This window comes from Taeniopygia guttata, chromosome 5, assembly GCF_048771995.1.
Source record: "Taeniopygia guttata chromosome 5, bTaeGut7.mat, whole genome shotgun sequence".
NCBI classification, from domain to species: Eukaryota; Metazoa; Chordata; class Aves; order Passeriformes; family Estrildidae; genus Taeniopygia; species Taeniopygia guttata.
Genome location: NC_133030.1, coordinates 22,283,515 through 22,297,833, shown reverse-complemented (window position 1 = coordinate 22,297,833; position 14,319 = coordinate 22,283,515). Strand labels below are relative to the sequence as shown.

General features: G+C 38.1%; 1 protein-coding gene across 9 annotated transcripts in view; it reads right to left on the bottom strand.

Moving 5' to 3' along the window:
- Positions 1–7,798: 7,798 nt before the first annotated feature.
- IFTAP (intraflagellar transport associated protein) overlaps positions 7,799–14,319 on the bottom strand; it is a 39,202-nt gene continuing 32,681 nt past the window's right edge. For all 9 annotated transcript variants that reach the window (XM_072929872.1, XM_072929873.1, XM_072929874.1 and 6 more), the window contains one exon: positions 7,799–8,437. In XM_072929872.1, coding sequence (XP_072785973.1) covers positions 8,276–8,437 — 162 coding nt within the window. In that variant the 3' untranslated portion in view covers positions 7,799–8,275. The remainder of the gene's footprint in view (positions 8,438–14,319) is intronic.

The following is a 14,319-nucleotide window of genomic DNA, read 5'->3' as shown; positions in this document are numbered from 1 at the left end:
TGTAATGACCAAAAGACAATTTTAAAGTTGACTGACCTGAGTTTTGCTCTAAATTATTTCAACCAGCAGCACCTCCCTGATTTGGGCAGAACAAATGCTTCACAAAAATACCAGCTTACTCCAATTTGCATCTATCCAAATTTACAGATGGTCAGCCAAAGGGTTTCAACAGTTTTCTTCAGCTCTCAATATGGAGAAGATTCTCTTTTCTTATTTAAAAAGGTAGCAATGCCTTGGCTTGTTCTCTGTACCCTATATTATACTGATTGTTGTATAGTAGCAACTGAGACCAATAAAGGCAAGTAGAGAAAACAGTAAAAGAAGAATGCTCTGCAAATAGAGATCTGACAGACATTTTGGATTCTGAAAAAAAAAAAATTTACTTCCCTTATTCCAAAGTAAGATCAAATGTGATGTAATTTACTTTGGCAAACAGCTCAAAGCTGAGCCATGCAGTCATGAACCAAAGATCTACATACAGACAGGTTTTCACAAAGCCCTGATAGTGCTCTGATCCAATATTCCACTTCTAAATTCTAATCTAAGTTGCCTTTTAAGAACATTAAAAAAAAAAAGCCATGTCTCCTATCTTACTGTGCAATTGTAATGCAGTGAGACTGTTCAAAAAAAGCAGAATATTTAAATAATATATCATTGCTCATTTTTGCAAATGCTGGCAGTGATGCTTCACAAATGGGCTGCCAGCCTGTGTACAAATCAAGAGTTGGTAGAGATGCTCCAGAACTAAAACAATCAGACTGAACCTGCTTCACTAAACTGAACCATCCTTTCTTCCATTACAGGAATTGGAACTCAAGACAAGACAACCTTAACAAGCAAAATTCTTCAAACCTGAACCATTCATTCTCATGTACCTTAATCTTAGAGGAAAAATATTAATGAAATCCAGCTCCTGGATGATGTGCTACTGTGTCCCTATAGCAAATTCTCCAATATTTATTTCCAGATTTCTTTTAATTTACCTTAGCAAAACAGCTCCATCAATTTCTCTTTGTAGTACTTGCAGAGTCTAGTGAATCTGAATTTCAGCATGACTTTTTTTCCTAAGTTTAATATTACCTAATTTTATTTCATTCTTAATTTCATCACTTCAGAGCACTCAAACTCATGATCTTTGAAGGATGTCCTTGATCTGTTGATCCTGGATCAGTGAGTCAAAAGTATCAAAAGAATACACATTTCCAAAATCACGTTTTGGGAAGCATAGGATTACAAGCAGTGTCAGATAAACACTCATTTGCACACTTGTGAGCAGAGCCCAGTGCTGTAAGTTAGGAAATGTTACTGGTTGCCAGCACTTTGTATAACACACCCTGTTAATGCACGTAACCCTACCACCCTTGAAACGGTAGCCAGCTGAATTTGGTTAGCTTGCCTGCCAGCACCTTCATACAGGGGGGCTTGGGGGTGCAGTGGGGAGGAGTGTTATTCAGCTGGCTTTTGACAACCAAGCTTCTCACACACACATTGCAAAAGAATCAAAAGCAAAATATGAAGGATCACATTTGGAGCACAAGCAATGTTTGGCTGCCCAGCCAATCTCTGTTCCTACCTCATCTCTTCTTCCTGCTGTCAGCAGAAGGGTATCCACTGGGCCACTGGGGGTTTGTACAGTTTACATCACTAATGTTCATGAATAGGGAATAAATCGATGGAATTCAGGCAATGTGTCACAACCTGAAGCAAAGAGCCTTAAATGGATCACAATTTTGTTGTGGGAAATGTTGTTCAGCTAATGAAAGCCGTCAGGATTTTTGGCAGTCTGGGTTTTGAAAAATGTTAGTTAACAGAATCCTTGGTGAGCAGAGGAGACAAAGTATAAGCAGCTGATTTAAACAAAGGCAATGTGGAATTAAATTTTCATTCAATAAGTAGGCTGACCATTATTTGTATCTTCCTGATTGTTTTGACAGCTTTGCAAATGCTAAGCTTGAGCATGAAATGCTAACCATGCTTTGATGCTTCCTGGCCCACACACCAGCCTTCCATCTTTTTTCCTTTAAAATTTTATCCAGCAGGAAAGCAGCTCATTGGATTAATGTAGTGTCAACTTCTGGAAAGCTAGTTGCAAAACTGACATAGGAAAGACAAAATCAAATATAAGGAAAAAAGGATGAAAAATGCACTCCAGAATTTCTCTCTCAAACACAAAATGTACAATCTGCAGCACATCTAAGTGGCAGAATCAAGACTTTAGGTAATCAGTAGAATTTTTCCTCTTGCTAAGTTATTCTGAGGAGCATAAGCAACATCATAATGATACCTGCTTCTTCCTAAGAAATATGCACATCATATTGCACCTTTCAAGTTTTTACACACCTGGACATAAAAGCAGATGTATTCAAAAAACTTAGAGCTTACTTGCTTCAAGTTCACACCTGCTCTCCAGAAACTGCCACAAGAATCCTCAACCACAACAGCCACAGAAGAACAAACTTTGTTGTAACATATGATAGAATGAGGGTAAACTCTTAATTTATGGTCAGCACAGCCACAAAATATACTGAAGAATCTCACACAAATTTTAATCTTGTTTTAATGGCTCAAGAAATAACTATTGTGCATATCCACATGAATTACAAAATGATTACACTAATTTTTCAGTTGGCCATTCAAAGGCTTTCAAGAATTGCATGAAGTCAACAGAATATTTTAATATGGTTCACTCTCCAGAAAAATAACATTTTTCATTTAATTCTACTATCTTTGGAGTCCTTTTATCCACTATCTTCATACAGAGTGCATTATGCCATTTTTCAAATTTCATTGATTCTTTTTATACAGGCAGGTCCCTTACTGTTTTGGGCTTTTTAGTCCAGATTGGTACTATGTGGTTGCTAGAGAAATGTTTGTAGTGATTTTTAAAGTTAAGCATCTACTTCCCCCAAATTTGGGAATATTCAGATCAAAGAGAGTTTTGACTATACAGGGAGAGAGTTTCTACAATCTGAAATTCAGTGTGAAGTTAGATTCAGGAATGTTGTTCAGATCTATCTTTCCTCATTCTTTTGGAATGTTTATGTGGAGAGATGTACTGAACAAGATACCACAGAGTATATAAAATTATAGATCATAAATCAGGGGAATTTTATTATCTGTCCTTTTTGGAAGTGCTGTAAATGAGACAAATATTTCTACATTTTCATAAGGCATTAAAATTGATTTCCATTTTAACTGTGGGGCACTGCAATTGCAAATAAAGTAGCTTGTCTATAAAAATGACAGTACCTTTTAGCACTTGCTGTTCTTCTTACAAACTTGTCACAGACAAGCACTAAAACCATTCTCGGTCAAATCTGTGGTATTTCACAGCCCATACACCTGCAACATTGGCTTTCAGTATCTTGCCAGCAAAACAGACAGGTTTTGCCACCTCCAACAGCCAGCAATCACAAACATACCAAACTCCTCATCTTTTGAGATGTTCTCCGACAGAACACCACGGCAGAGAAAACTGTCTGCCTGGTTTTCCCAAGGGATGCGCAGACATCCAGCACCTGGGAGAGCTGCGTGTGCCCGGGACTGGCGAAGGCAGCCGGCTCCCAGCCAGAGGAGCCCGGGCCAGATGTGGCGCTGGGGCCCAGCTGTGCTAACTGACAGCTGCCGCAAGAAACCGCTGCACGGTGGGAATGCCCTGGGCTGGCAGCAGCGCTGGGCTCTGCGGGCAAGGAGCCACTTCCTGAGGCCAGCAGGACCCTGGGCAGGGGGTTCAGCCTTGCTTGGGAGTTTGGAATCACAGGGGCTGAGCTGCAGCCCGGGAGGAGGGCAGCAAGCTGCCGAAAGGGAGCCCAAGGAAGCTCTGTGCCAAGCCTTGTCCTCAGGAGCAGCACGTTCACTGCTGCAGAACACAAATCTCCGCTGAACACAGGTGAACAGCCACACTTGGCTAATAAACTGCAGCGGGAGCCCCAGCACAAGGCTGCTGCTTCAGCTGCTTTGGTCAGTGTCACTGAATTGTCTCGCCGTCTCCTTGCAGGGCTGCCGACACTCAGATCCTGGTGGGACCGAGCTACTGCTTAGACTCCTAAGGAAAATTCAAGGTGGAGGACAACAGGATATAAATCAGCCTGCTATCCAAGACTTTTACACCAAATGTCTGTTTACCCACAGTATGATGTAAATGAAGTTGCCGAGCAACCAGGAATTTGGTCCTATTTTTACTTCTGCATTTAGAGTAGCATCACTAACTAAGAGTCTACCTTTATAGGAAAGTGTATATTTTTAAAAAAGACATCAGATATTTTAAAATCAATTCCAAGATAAAGCAAAGTCCACTTCCAATCCTTGTCAACATGCAGAGGGGAAAAAAACCACGCTAATGTAGATCAGAATCTTTAGTAGTTAGGTATGTAAACAAATTCATGATTTGCACAGGACTTGAAAATATATATTTTTGTTAAAGCAAAAAAGCAATGTTCTAAGTACACACAACCACAGAAACTTCAAAAGAACCTGTGTAGTATTTGAACAGTTACAAGATACATGTTTTTTCAATTTCATTTGCATTGGCTCTTCATTTAAATCTTTTCCCATAATGATAATGGGTCATATACATAACTATATATTCAGCGAAGTTAAATCAGGAATTGATTTGGCTCCATATTCTTTCAGCTAAGACTGTAAATACCAGACTCCTGTCTGCTCTGTATGCATACAAATGGCCTCAGTGGAGTTCTGCCAGTTTATAGCAGCAGAAAATGAAGGCCAGAGGATCAGTCTTTTCCATAAGAGCAGGGATTTGTTTCCACACCATCTTCTTCATAAGATTCTGAATTATCTGGTGGGTATTCTCCATAAAATTATTTTCCTTCAGCAGCATTGTGTGTACACAAGTGTGTACCAGGATACCTCTGTGCATTAATAGAAATATACCCATAACTGTCTGAGTCAGATTTGCCTGCATATCTTTTCATTTCTTCAATCTTTATCTCATTCTTCCACAACCATTATCTCAACAAATAATTACAGTTCCCTTTACAGTCGTGGGAAGTGAACATTAACCCTGAACATTAGCAATATCAAGCTTTCACCTCACCCAGCCAAGGAAACAACTCTTCAGTTTCCATCCCCAGTGGAAGAATTATTTTACTCCTCATAAAATTCAAAGAGTTCCTAAAACAAATAGTCCCTTCCCATAACTAAGGATCCATCAAGACTGTGGAGAGAAACAGTATCCATCTGGCAACACCAAAGGCAGTCACAAGTTCAACAGATAAACTCACTGACTGATAAGGATGCACATCTCTGCTGCACTTTAGACATCAATGAAATCATTAGTACAAAGGGACTGGGAGATGCATCACACAGCCTTCACTTCCCAGGGGTTCACTCAGTGTCAGAGATTTTGCAGTTCAAAATCCTTTGTCAGTGTGGTAGGGAGAAAGCTGTTCCCTACTGCACCAGTCCCTAATTCGATCCCAAGTAGCACTCCAAATTCCTGTTCCATGTAAGAGTTTTGCCTTTTATTATTTCAGAAAACAGGAAAAATGTTTAGAAAAGGCCATAAATAGAAAAGATTAATGTCCCTTGCCAACCCTTGCTGAAAATATTAAATATTAAACAGAATACAAGCTACAAGAGGAAAAAAATATATATTATTCAGCCTCCAAACCACCTCACAAACACTAAAACAATTCCAGGTAAGTAACTCCATGAGCAAGTATAAAATTTAACATGCACATAAAGTATGTTCTTAAAAATGACAACCTGGTAATGGCTAAGAGGAAAATATGCCTCCTCTGTGAAAGGCAATCAAATGAAAGGTACAAGCCAAAAACAACCACAGGGGCAGGCCAATAAAATGTCATGTACAGAAAATGTAGCCTATATTGCCTAATCTTCACTGTGATATTCATGCCTGTTAACAAAGAGTAAAAATCTAACTCATGAGTGGTGTAAATGTAAGTGAATTATTCCCATTTCTCTGTGTAAGATGAATGTCACTAAAGAGTTCCAATTTTGCTGGGTATTCTGCAGCAAAGTGTTTCTTTATATCAAAGGAAACTATATAATGACTATACTGAATGACACTTATGGAGCACAGTAGGTACCCCGAACATTTGGTAAGAATCATCTGCTTATGAGAGAAGGAACTGAATGGCTGGATGTATCCCTAATGTACAGTGAAAAATTGATAATGAAATGAATAGAAAAGGCACTTAAGAGATTCCAGAGCTGATGTGGCCTGAAGAATATTATAAACCACTTGATAAGTTTTCTCATCGACTCTACAGGCAAGAGGATTCCCACAGGACTGATCTCTTGTTTGTGTGACTCACACCTTTCTAAAAAACCACACACAAGAAGCAACTAATTCACCATTCCACAAAGCCACAAATGTTCACATTTATGGCTGATTCCTTGTCTGCAGGATAACAAACTCTGTCCAGAGAGGCCTCTCAGACAGAAGGTTCCTTACTTTATCTTTCCTATACATACATATGTTAATGAGATCTCCCTTATTTTTCTGTTGAGGCTTTCAAAGACTGACCTTGCTATCACTATACAGCACTTCTCCATTTCTTTTCCCCAGATTTGTTATGGAGCTCTTCCAGAACTTACTTCTTATCCTTCTGATTTATACACATTATCTGTATCCTTCAGAAGATGAATTAATAATTAGATCTGTTCAGAATTTTTTTACTTTAAGGTTTCAGTGGAAAACTCCAGTCGGATATAAACAATTTAATTTAAAATACCTTGGGTCCAACAAAACACTTTATTGAATTAAAATAAATTCACATTTAAAAAACAGTTTCAGAAAACCCACCAGAATCTGCTACATAGCCAATTACATTTTAAAAAACATTTCAACTATGCCACAGGCATTTTTTTGAGTGTGGATGTCAAAAAAAATTCTCATTATCTTCTACCAGCAAGGTCCTGTACAAGCCAGTTTTTCTATACAACATAATTGTAATTTTCTATCAGTCTCCTTAAATATCTTCTGTGAGAGCTCTTTCTTTTCTGGTGTTTGTTGGTTTGTTTTTGTTGTTTTTTTGGGGGGGTTTGGGTTTTTTTTTGAATCTCACTCTTAAATTATATCCCCTAATCAAGGTAAATACCATTCCTGAAAACCAGCGCTACTCAGATTTCAGTGGAGCATGATTATGGTTTACAAAATCACTAATCCAGAAAATCTCCTTTGGAACATCAGAAGACCTTTCTTTGCTTTTATAAATTACTGACAATGAAGCAGCCCACTAGCCACAGAAAATTCACCCACAGCCTTTAAACAAACCTATGGTTTGGTGCCCTGTCAGTCTGCTCGGGCACTCTTCCTATATTTATCATGTTAACCACCCACTTCAGAAATAGTAGAGGTCAAGGACAAAATGCTGGTCAGTAAACTTTAGTGAATACAGTTATATCAGAAAACAACCAAAAGTACAATGCAGCATTGTGATGTTAAACCAAGCCTCAACTGGCAAAGCTTCTACAGTTACTGAAAACAAAGGATTCTGAACTCTTCAGAAAAGGAGTACATACTACCTTGTGTCAGAGGTGCCACACTCTTCTCTCCTGCCCATATAGCTCACCTTTACTTAACTCCAGCTTGCTGTATTTCAGTGATGCAGAGTGTAAGCTATAATCTGTTATTTGGAATCATCTCCTGTGAAAAAATCTAAAATCTGACAGCCCTTCATGCCAATTCCTTTAATGGATAAGATCTCTATTTTTTCCTCTGTGTGGAAGGTTGGGGGAGGGGGGGTGGTTTGAGCAGTTATTGTTTTAATTTTAGGAGTTGTACCACGTCAATTTTGATCAACACAAAAAGTTTGTTGGAAACAGGAATGTTTATTTTTTGCAGAACTGAAGTAACTCAAAAGACAGAGAAAAAAAACATATTCCCAGATTTATTCAGTCATATATCTCTATACATTCAAAGAGTTCATGGACTGTTTTGTCTACTGTTAAAAAGCTCTTAACTGCATTACTGAAAGAACAAGGTAGAAGGCAGCTTTAGGATCAGCTTTGTACTACTCAGGAACCAAGTGAGTACCAGATATAAGCAAGAGCAGCCACAATGCTATTCTGAAATCCACCAGCTTGTTTTGCTCCTATGGAGAATTCACTCCAGCAGACCTGCCCTGAGCCAGTACAGGATCCAAGGCACCTTGACAGAATAAATGACAAATCTCAGTGATGCCATTACTGGCCACGCAGATAAGAACACTAAATAAGGGTACAACGAGGAGCTACATTCCTCCCATAAAAAGGTCATTCCAACAGCCCTGCACAGAACACCTCAGACTCAGTCTTCAGCTTGTGCTGATTTGACATCTGTACCCATTTTCTCTTTAGACAACTCTATAATGGCCTTCAGCTCAGCTTCAGAGAACTTCGGGGTCAGTGCCACATTGTCATAATCAAATTCTTCATCAAGTGAGAATGGTTGAACATCATCGCCCAGTAGCTGTAATGAGGAAAAACAGATACATAAATAATAGTGCTGCAAGTGATAACAAGGAAGCTCAAAATATAAACTTCTAATTAATATTTAATTAAACTATTTTTTTTCTGACTCTAACATTCTCAGCTGATTAAGCTCTTTTTAAGTAAAAGAATAAATTCAATTATTCAATTTGACCTAATTTAAGCCATTTAATGTGCCCCATTTGTACTGTACTGTATCTGAATGAATATCATTAACTAATTTTGCTCAAGGCAAGGAATCTAAAAAACTCCCTTGCACACATCTATTATATTCATGACACTTGTAGCAGCAAGGCTGTGGGGATATGGACATGTTGTATGCAGCTATGTTAAATTTCAAAGACAGATTCCATATCATCAAAATTTAGGTTAGTATTACATAAAGCTGCAGCATACATGCATCTGATACTAATGTAACATGCTTCCCTGAACACAGTTTCAGTGAAGGAAAAGCCTGCAATGAGCAAAATGACACATAATCAATTTTTAGACTCCAATAATTTTTCTTCACCATCTCAGAGACATGGAATTGGCTAGTTTGCATTTCTTGCATGATGAACATAAGAATCTTACTGCATTTGCCAATATGTGCTTTGTTGACATACTGTATAGCATTTCTGCATTGCTTCTGGTTGAAATATCTTAGAATAACCACTCTGCCTATAAAATAAACCAATGAAAACAAATAACTATGGCAGGCTCCATGCTGATAAGAAACTGCAGGGAGCCACAACAAGAAAGGTTTATGGTAAGCAGTTACATAAAATGAATTCTGGGACAACACAGGAGACATATCTCCAATATTAAAACTGTGTAGGAATGCTCCCTATCCCTTGAGAAGTTAATATAAATTGTCTAGAAATGTGTTTCAAAGATTTAAGTACTTCAGCACCAAATCAGCAAAATGTTTAAACACACGCTTATTTTTTCAAGATTTTGACAAGTCTTTGATGAAGCCCATGACTACTGATGTATATGAAATTAAGAATACATGTACTTGCTGAAAAGCAGGAAGAAAACTCAGCATCCTATGATCACTGCTCAGTTTAGAAGGCACAATCCTGCACAATTTGATATGACATTTTGGTAAGAAGAAGAACTGACACAGTTAATGCCACCTAGTAAGTCAGAGAATTAGTAACTGGACTCCTCTCTGGTAGCTGAGTACTCGACAGACATGGCAGGGAGCATTTGGGTAGTATCTACGTCCTTTATTAATAAACTGTCATTTGCATGAATAATCAGGAAATAGTTTTTATGGGGTTATATAATTTTTTTAATCATCTACATTGCTCAGTTTTCTAGGGAACTGGCTCACATGTTGGAGCTGCCAAATAATCCTGGGTGCAGATGAGTAGACCATGGGCATTTATAAATGGGAAAAACTTTGTAGATAAGAGTTGGTCTAGAAAAGACTATTCATTATGCTCACAAAGATTATACTGCTTATGTCCATAGACTACTGCAGGTAAACCACCCTTAACCTGGTGCTTTTCAAGCCCACTTGAAAGATGTTACAGGAGATAAAGCTTGCACCATTAGAGATAAAGCCAACTCCTTGACCTCCTCAGCATATTCACATTCATTTCCATATCTTCCACAGGCAGAGCTTGTAGAATTCCTTGTCAGTATGATTACCAGCAACTGTGTAACAAATGGTAGCAGCAACCAGGGTTCTACTACCTGTCTTTCATTTGCAGAAATCCAAAGCACTCTTCTAAAATACAATTCAAGGCATGAATATTTTTCAGTTATTTGGGTTGTAACAATATTTTTTACAACATTGTGTTGGTTTTGACCAGGGGTAGAGTTAATTTCCTTCACAGTGGCTGGTATGGGGCTGTGTTTTGGACTTGTGCTGAACACAGGGTTGATAATACAAGGATGTTTTTGTTACTGCTGAGCAGGGCTCACACAGAGCCAAGGCTTTTTCTGCTTCTTGTACAGCCACAGTGGTGAGGGAGCTGGGGGTGCAGGGGAGGAGACACAGCTGGGACAGGTGACCCCAGCTGACCAAAGGGATATTCCACACCACATGTGTGTGGAATCATCAGTGCAAAAAGGGGGAGGAGGAAGGAGAAAAGGGGAGTTTGGAGTGATGCCTTTTGTCTTCCCAAGTGACTGTCACATGTGGTGGGGCCCTGCTCTCCTGGAGGTGGTGAGCACCTGCTCACCTGTGGGAAGCAACAAATTTACTTCTTGGTTTGCTTTGCTTATGTGTGAGGCTTTTACTTTCCCTATTAAACTCTCTTTATCTCAACCCATGAGTTTTCCAGTTTACCCTTATGATTCTCTCCCAAACCTGCTGGTGGAGAGCACATGAGTGGCTGTGGGGCTTGGTGCCTGCCCAGGGTTAAACCATGACACACATCTAAGGTAACTGAGCTAAGAAGAGTTCAAACTACAATAAGCCTTTATAGGGATTTTACAAAAGCAGATCTATTTTCCTCTCCTAGTAGAGTTACAGAAAGTATACACACATCCACTCTGACCTTATCTTGGCCTTCATATCATTCCATAAACATTTTATGCAGACACAGCAAAATACTGGAAAAACTTTTGTTTACAAAACTCGACCCCACAGTGCTAACTGAAATATAATGCCAAAATAAAACATACCCAACTTCATTCTATTAATGATTTCTCTGTTACCCACTCATTGCACATTTTTGAAGTTTATACACACTGCATATTTATCAGTGTGCTTCATCTCTCAAATGAATATTCAAAACATTAGGGACTCCTTTCTTCTTCTTCTTCTTCTTCTTCTTCTTCTTCTTCTTCTTCTTCTTCTTCTTCTTCTTCTTCTTCTTCTTCTTCCAAGAAGCCATTGACTTCAAACTTCCATTAAGACAAGCAATCTAAATCTTATATACTGCAAACTGCAATTTTATTCTATGTCAAAAGGAAGACATTTTACAATAGAACACTGAATTCTCTGAGCTGATCAAGTTATTATCTTGTTATTTTTGCCTAAGGAGCTGAGAGAAATATGTGAATTTCAGGTGTCTAATTTAACATCTAATTGAAATCTTTTTGAGAACTCTCTGGGAATAGAATCCTGCTCTATTAGAAAACTGCCAGTTTGCTTAAGATTGCTTCTGTGATTTACCCTCTGAAGAAAAAAATCACTTTCATTTACAGTTCCTGCATGTCCAAATTAAAGGAGAGAAAGAATGCAGTATTCTGAAATGAAATATTTTGCTAGAGGTTATTCTACCAAGTAATATTGTAAATAAAATACCTTAAAGTTGATGTTTTCAGAAGTCTATTAATAATTGGCTTCTTTTATTAATCTGTGAAGATTCTTTTATTAATCTGTGAGGAGTTACACTTAGCTGAACAGCTTGTCTCTGCCTTTCTAAAACTTGTATTTCTGTGTAATTATGGCACTCTACAATTCACTTGTTCAAATTATGTAAAGCTTGCACATACACTCACCAGTGATTTCATTACATGCTCAAGGGAAAACTTATTAGTTCACTAACAATAAATTAAAAAAAAAAAAAGCGGGGGGGGGGGGAAGGCATATATGCTATGATCTCATATAAGCTTAGTATATCCTGGAGTACCTGGGAGAAAAAAAGCTTGTTTGAGCTTGGGGCACTGGACTAGAAGTCAATAGATCTTGGCCAATTTTCCACTTCTGCTTCATCATTCTGGACAAGTCATTCAATCTCTGTGTCTTTACTGGCCTCTGAGAAGATATAACTCTTCCATCTTCTTTGACTTAGCTGTCTTTAAGTTCTTCCGTGTTCTTGTTGCATTTATGCATAGCATGTAGCAGAAACAAACCTCAGGTGATGCCTAGCAGTAAAACTTTAACCAAAGGAACTCAATGGAAGTTGTATTTTAGGGGATAAATACTGCCATGCCACAGGTTAAGATAAAACTATGGATATGCTAAGTACTTTTTTGAATGCTCAAACTATAGACAAATAAAGGAGAATAAAAGGGCAGATTTCTTCTTTCCTAATCTGAGCCGTACAAAAATTAGGTTTCTAGACTAAGATAGTCAATTAGCCAAAAATAGCCCAGCCCGAGCTTGTGGATGGAGATATATTGCATCTTACAACAAATTCCTACAGCAAGTGGGATTAATCACTTTCTGGAGTTGCTTATTTCTGCCTCTTGGTGACTGGAGGACTAAAACTACATTTAAAGCTGAAGTTAGGTGAGATGAATCCCACTTTGAATGCATGATTGTAGCAAGTGGATGAAAACTATGTATCAACTGCACTCATGTGTACACAGAGAAGGAAGTAAGAATGAATAAAGACACAAGGAAGCAGAAATTAAGACATTAAAATACTATGATACCTTTTATGAAAAAAATATATTAAGTAGAAATAAAGGAGAAAATAAATTTCTGGGTAGAGGAGGGAAATGTTCTTTGATAATGTACTTCAAACATAAAATGAAGGCTGGTTCAATTTGCAGTGGCCTGAGGGAGGTTATGTATGCTCCACTGTCGATAGCGAAATCCTGAAATACATTTATGTTTAAAGGGAGGAAAGAAAGATGAAGCAACACTGGTGGACAACACAAATAATTTGCTTTGTCATTCACTAAGCCACTTCCTAACACCTTTTGATAGAAAAACATTTTTCAGGGAGACAAGTTGTTCTTCAACAATTATCCGAGTTATAAACTGGGTCTTGGCAGAGCTTCTTTTTTTAACTTTCCCTAACAATATGTTGAGAGATACACAATTTACCCTAAAGTGCTTCACAAGTGTTTCCATAGCATAGACATTTCTCATCCTGCTGTTTTTCATACAGAATGGTCTTCCATTCTCTAAGAAAACCAATTAGGCAGCCACATTATATTGCCCTTCCCTAACAGATTTGTTTTGATGGACAGAGAACAGTCTCATTTTAAAGCAGAGATGTCTCCAGGGAAAATCTTTTTCTCTTTCTAAACTAGTCCTGCCATAAGCAATGCAAGACTTAATTTTCAAGGCAATGACAATTTGAAACACTGAGGGACTTTAAAATGGACCTGTTCAGTCTTGACGGCTCTAAAAATCAGGCCACAGTTATATTATCTAAATGAAGGCAAAAATATGCTTATAATTTAGGGGAAAGGCTGCCTTCATTTTAAGTAGCCTGGCACCAACCAAATGGTTGTGGAAATTGTCTTTCTTCTTGAAAAATGCAGCAACTCATAGCCAATGTAATAATACTCAGTTTCTTTCATAACCCAAATTTCCCTCAAATGGAAATGAATTTTGCATGCAGTCAGATCTTTATCTATTTTTCATGAACTATAGTTTAAAGAATCATATGCAGTCCTTTATGAACACTGCAGGCTGCTACAACCCTCCTTCTTCTCTACAGAAGTTATGAAATGAGAAAGCTATAAAGCCTCGTTCTCGTTTTTTGGGTGTTGTTTTGTGTCCAATGGATATATCTAAAGGCAAAACCTTGAATTATGTCAATCCTTAGGGAAAAGAGTGAGTATTTTTATTCACAGAATGGTAGGTATTAAAGCTTGAAAGGTCATTTTAGAACATCTACTTTTTCCCAAAGCAGACTTGTTCCTTATAGTAAAGAGTTTATTGCAAGGAACTAAACACAACTGAGCCCAGGAAAGGAGGCACCATATGCAGGGCTGTAACACCAAACCTTCATTGGTCACGCATCATTTATAAACTTGATTTAAGCCTCATGGGAACATCAATAAGCATATGAAACTATCAAAACTGGCCCACTTTAGCTGGAAGCTAACTTCATCTTCTATTGCAATGATCAGGCAGGGGAAAAGAGCAGTGAAGAATCCTCTGCAATAGAAACACCCCCAAAGTTAAAGCTCACGCAGACTGTTTGGATAGGAAGCTTAATGACTTAAAATAAGCCTGTA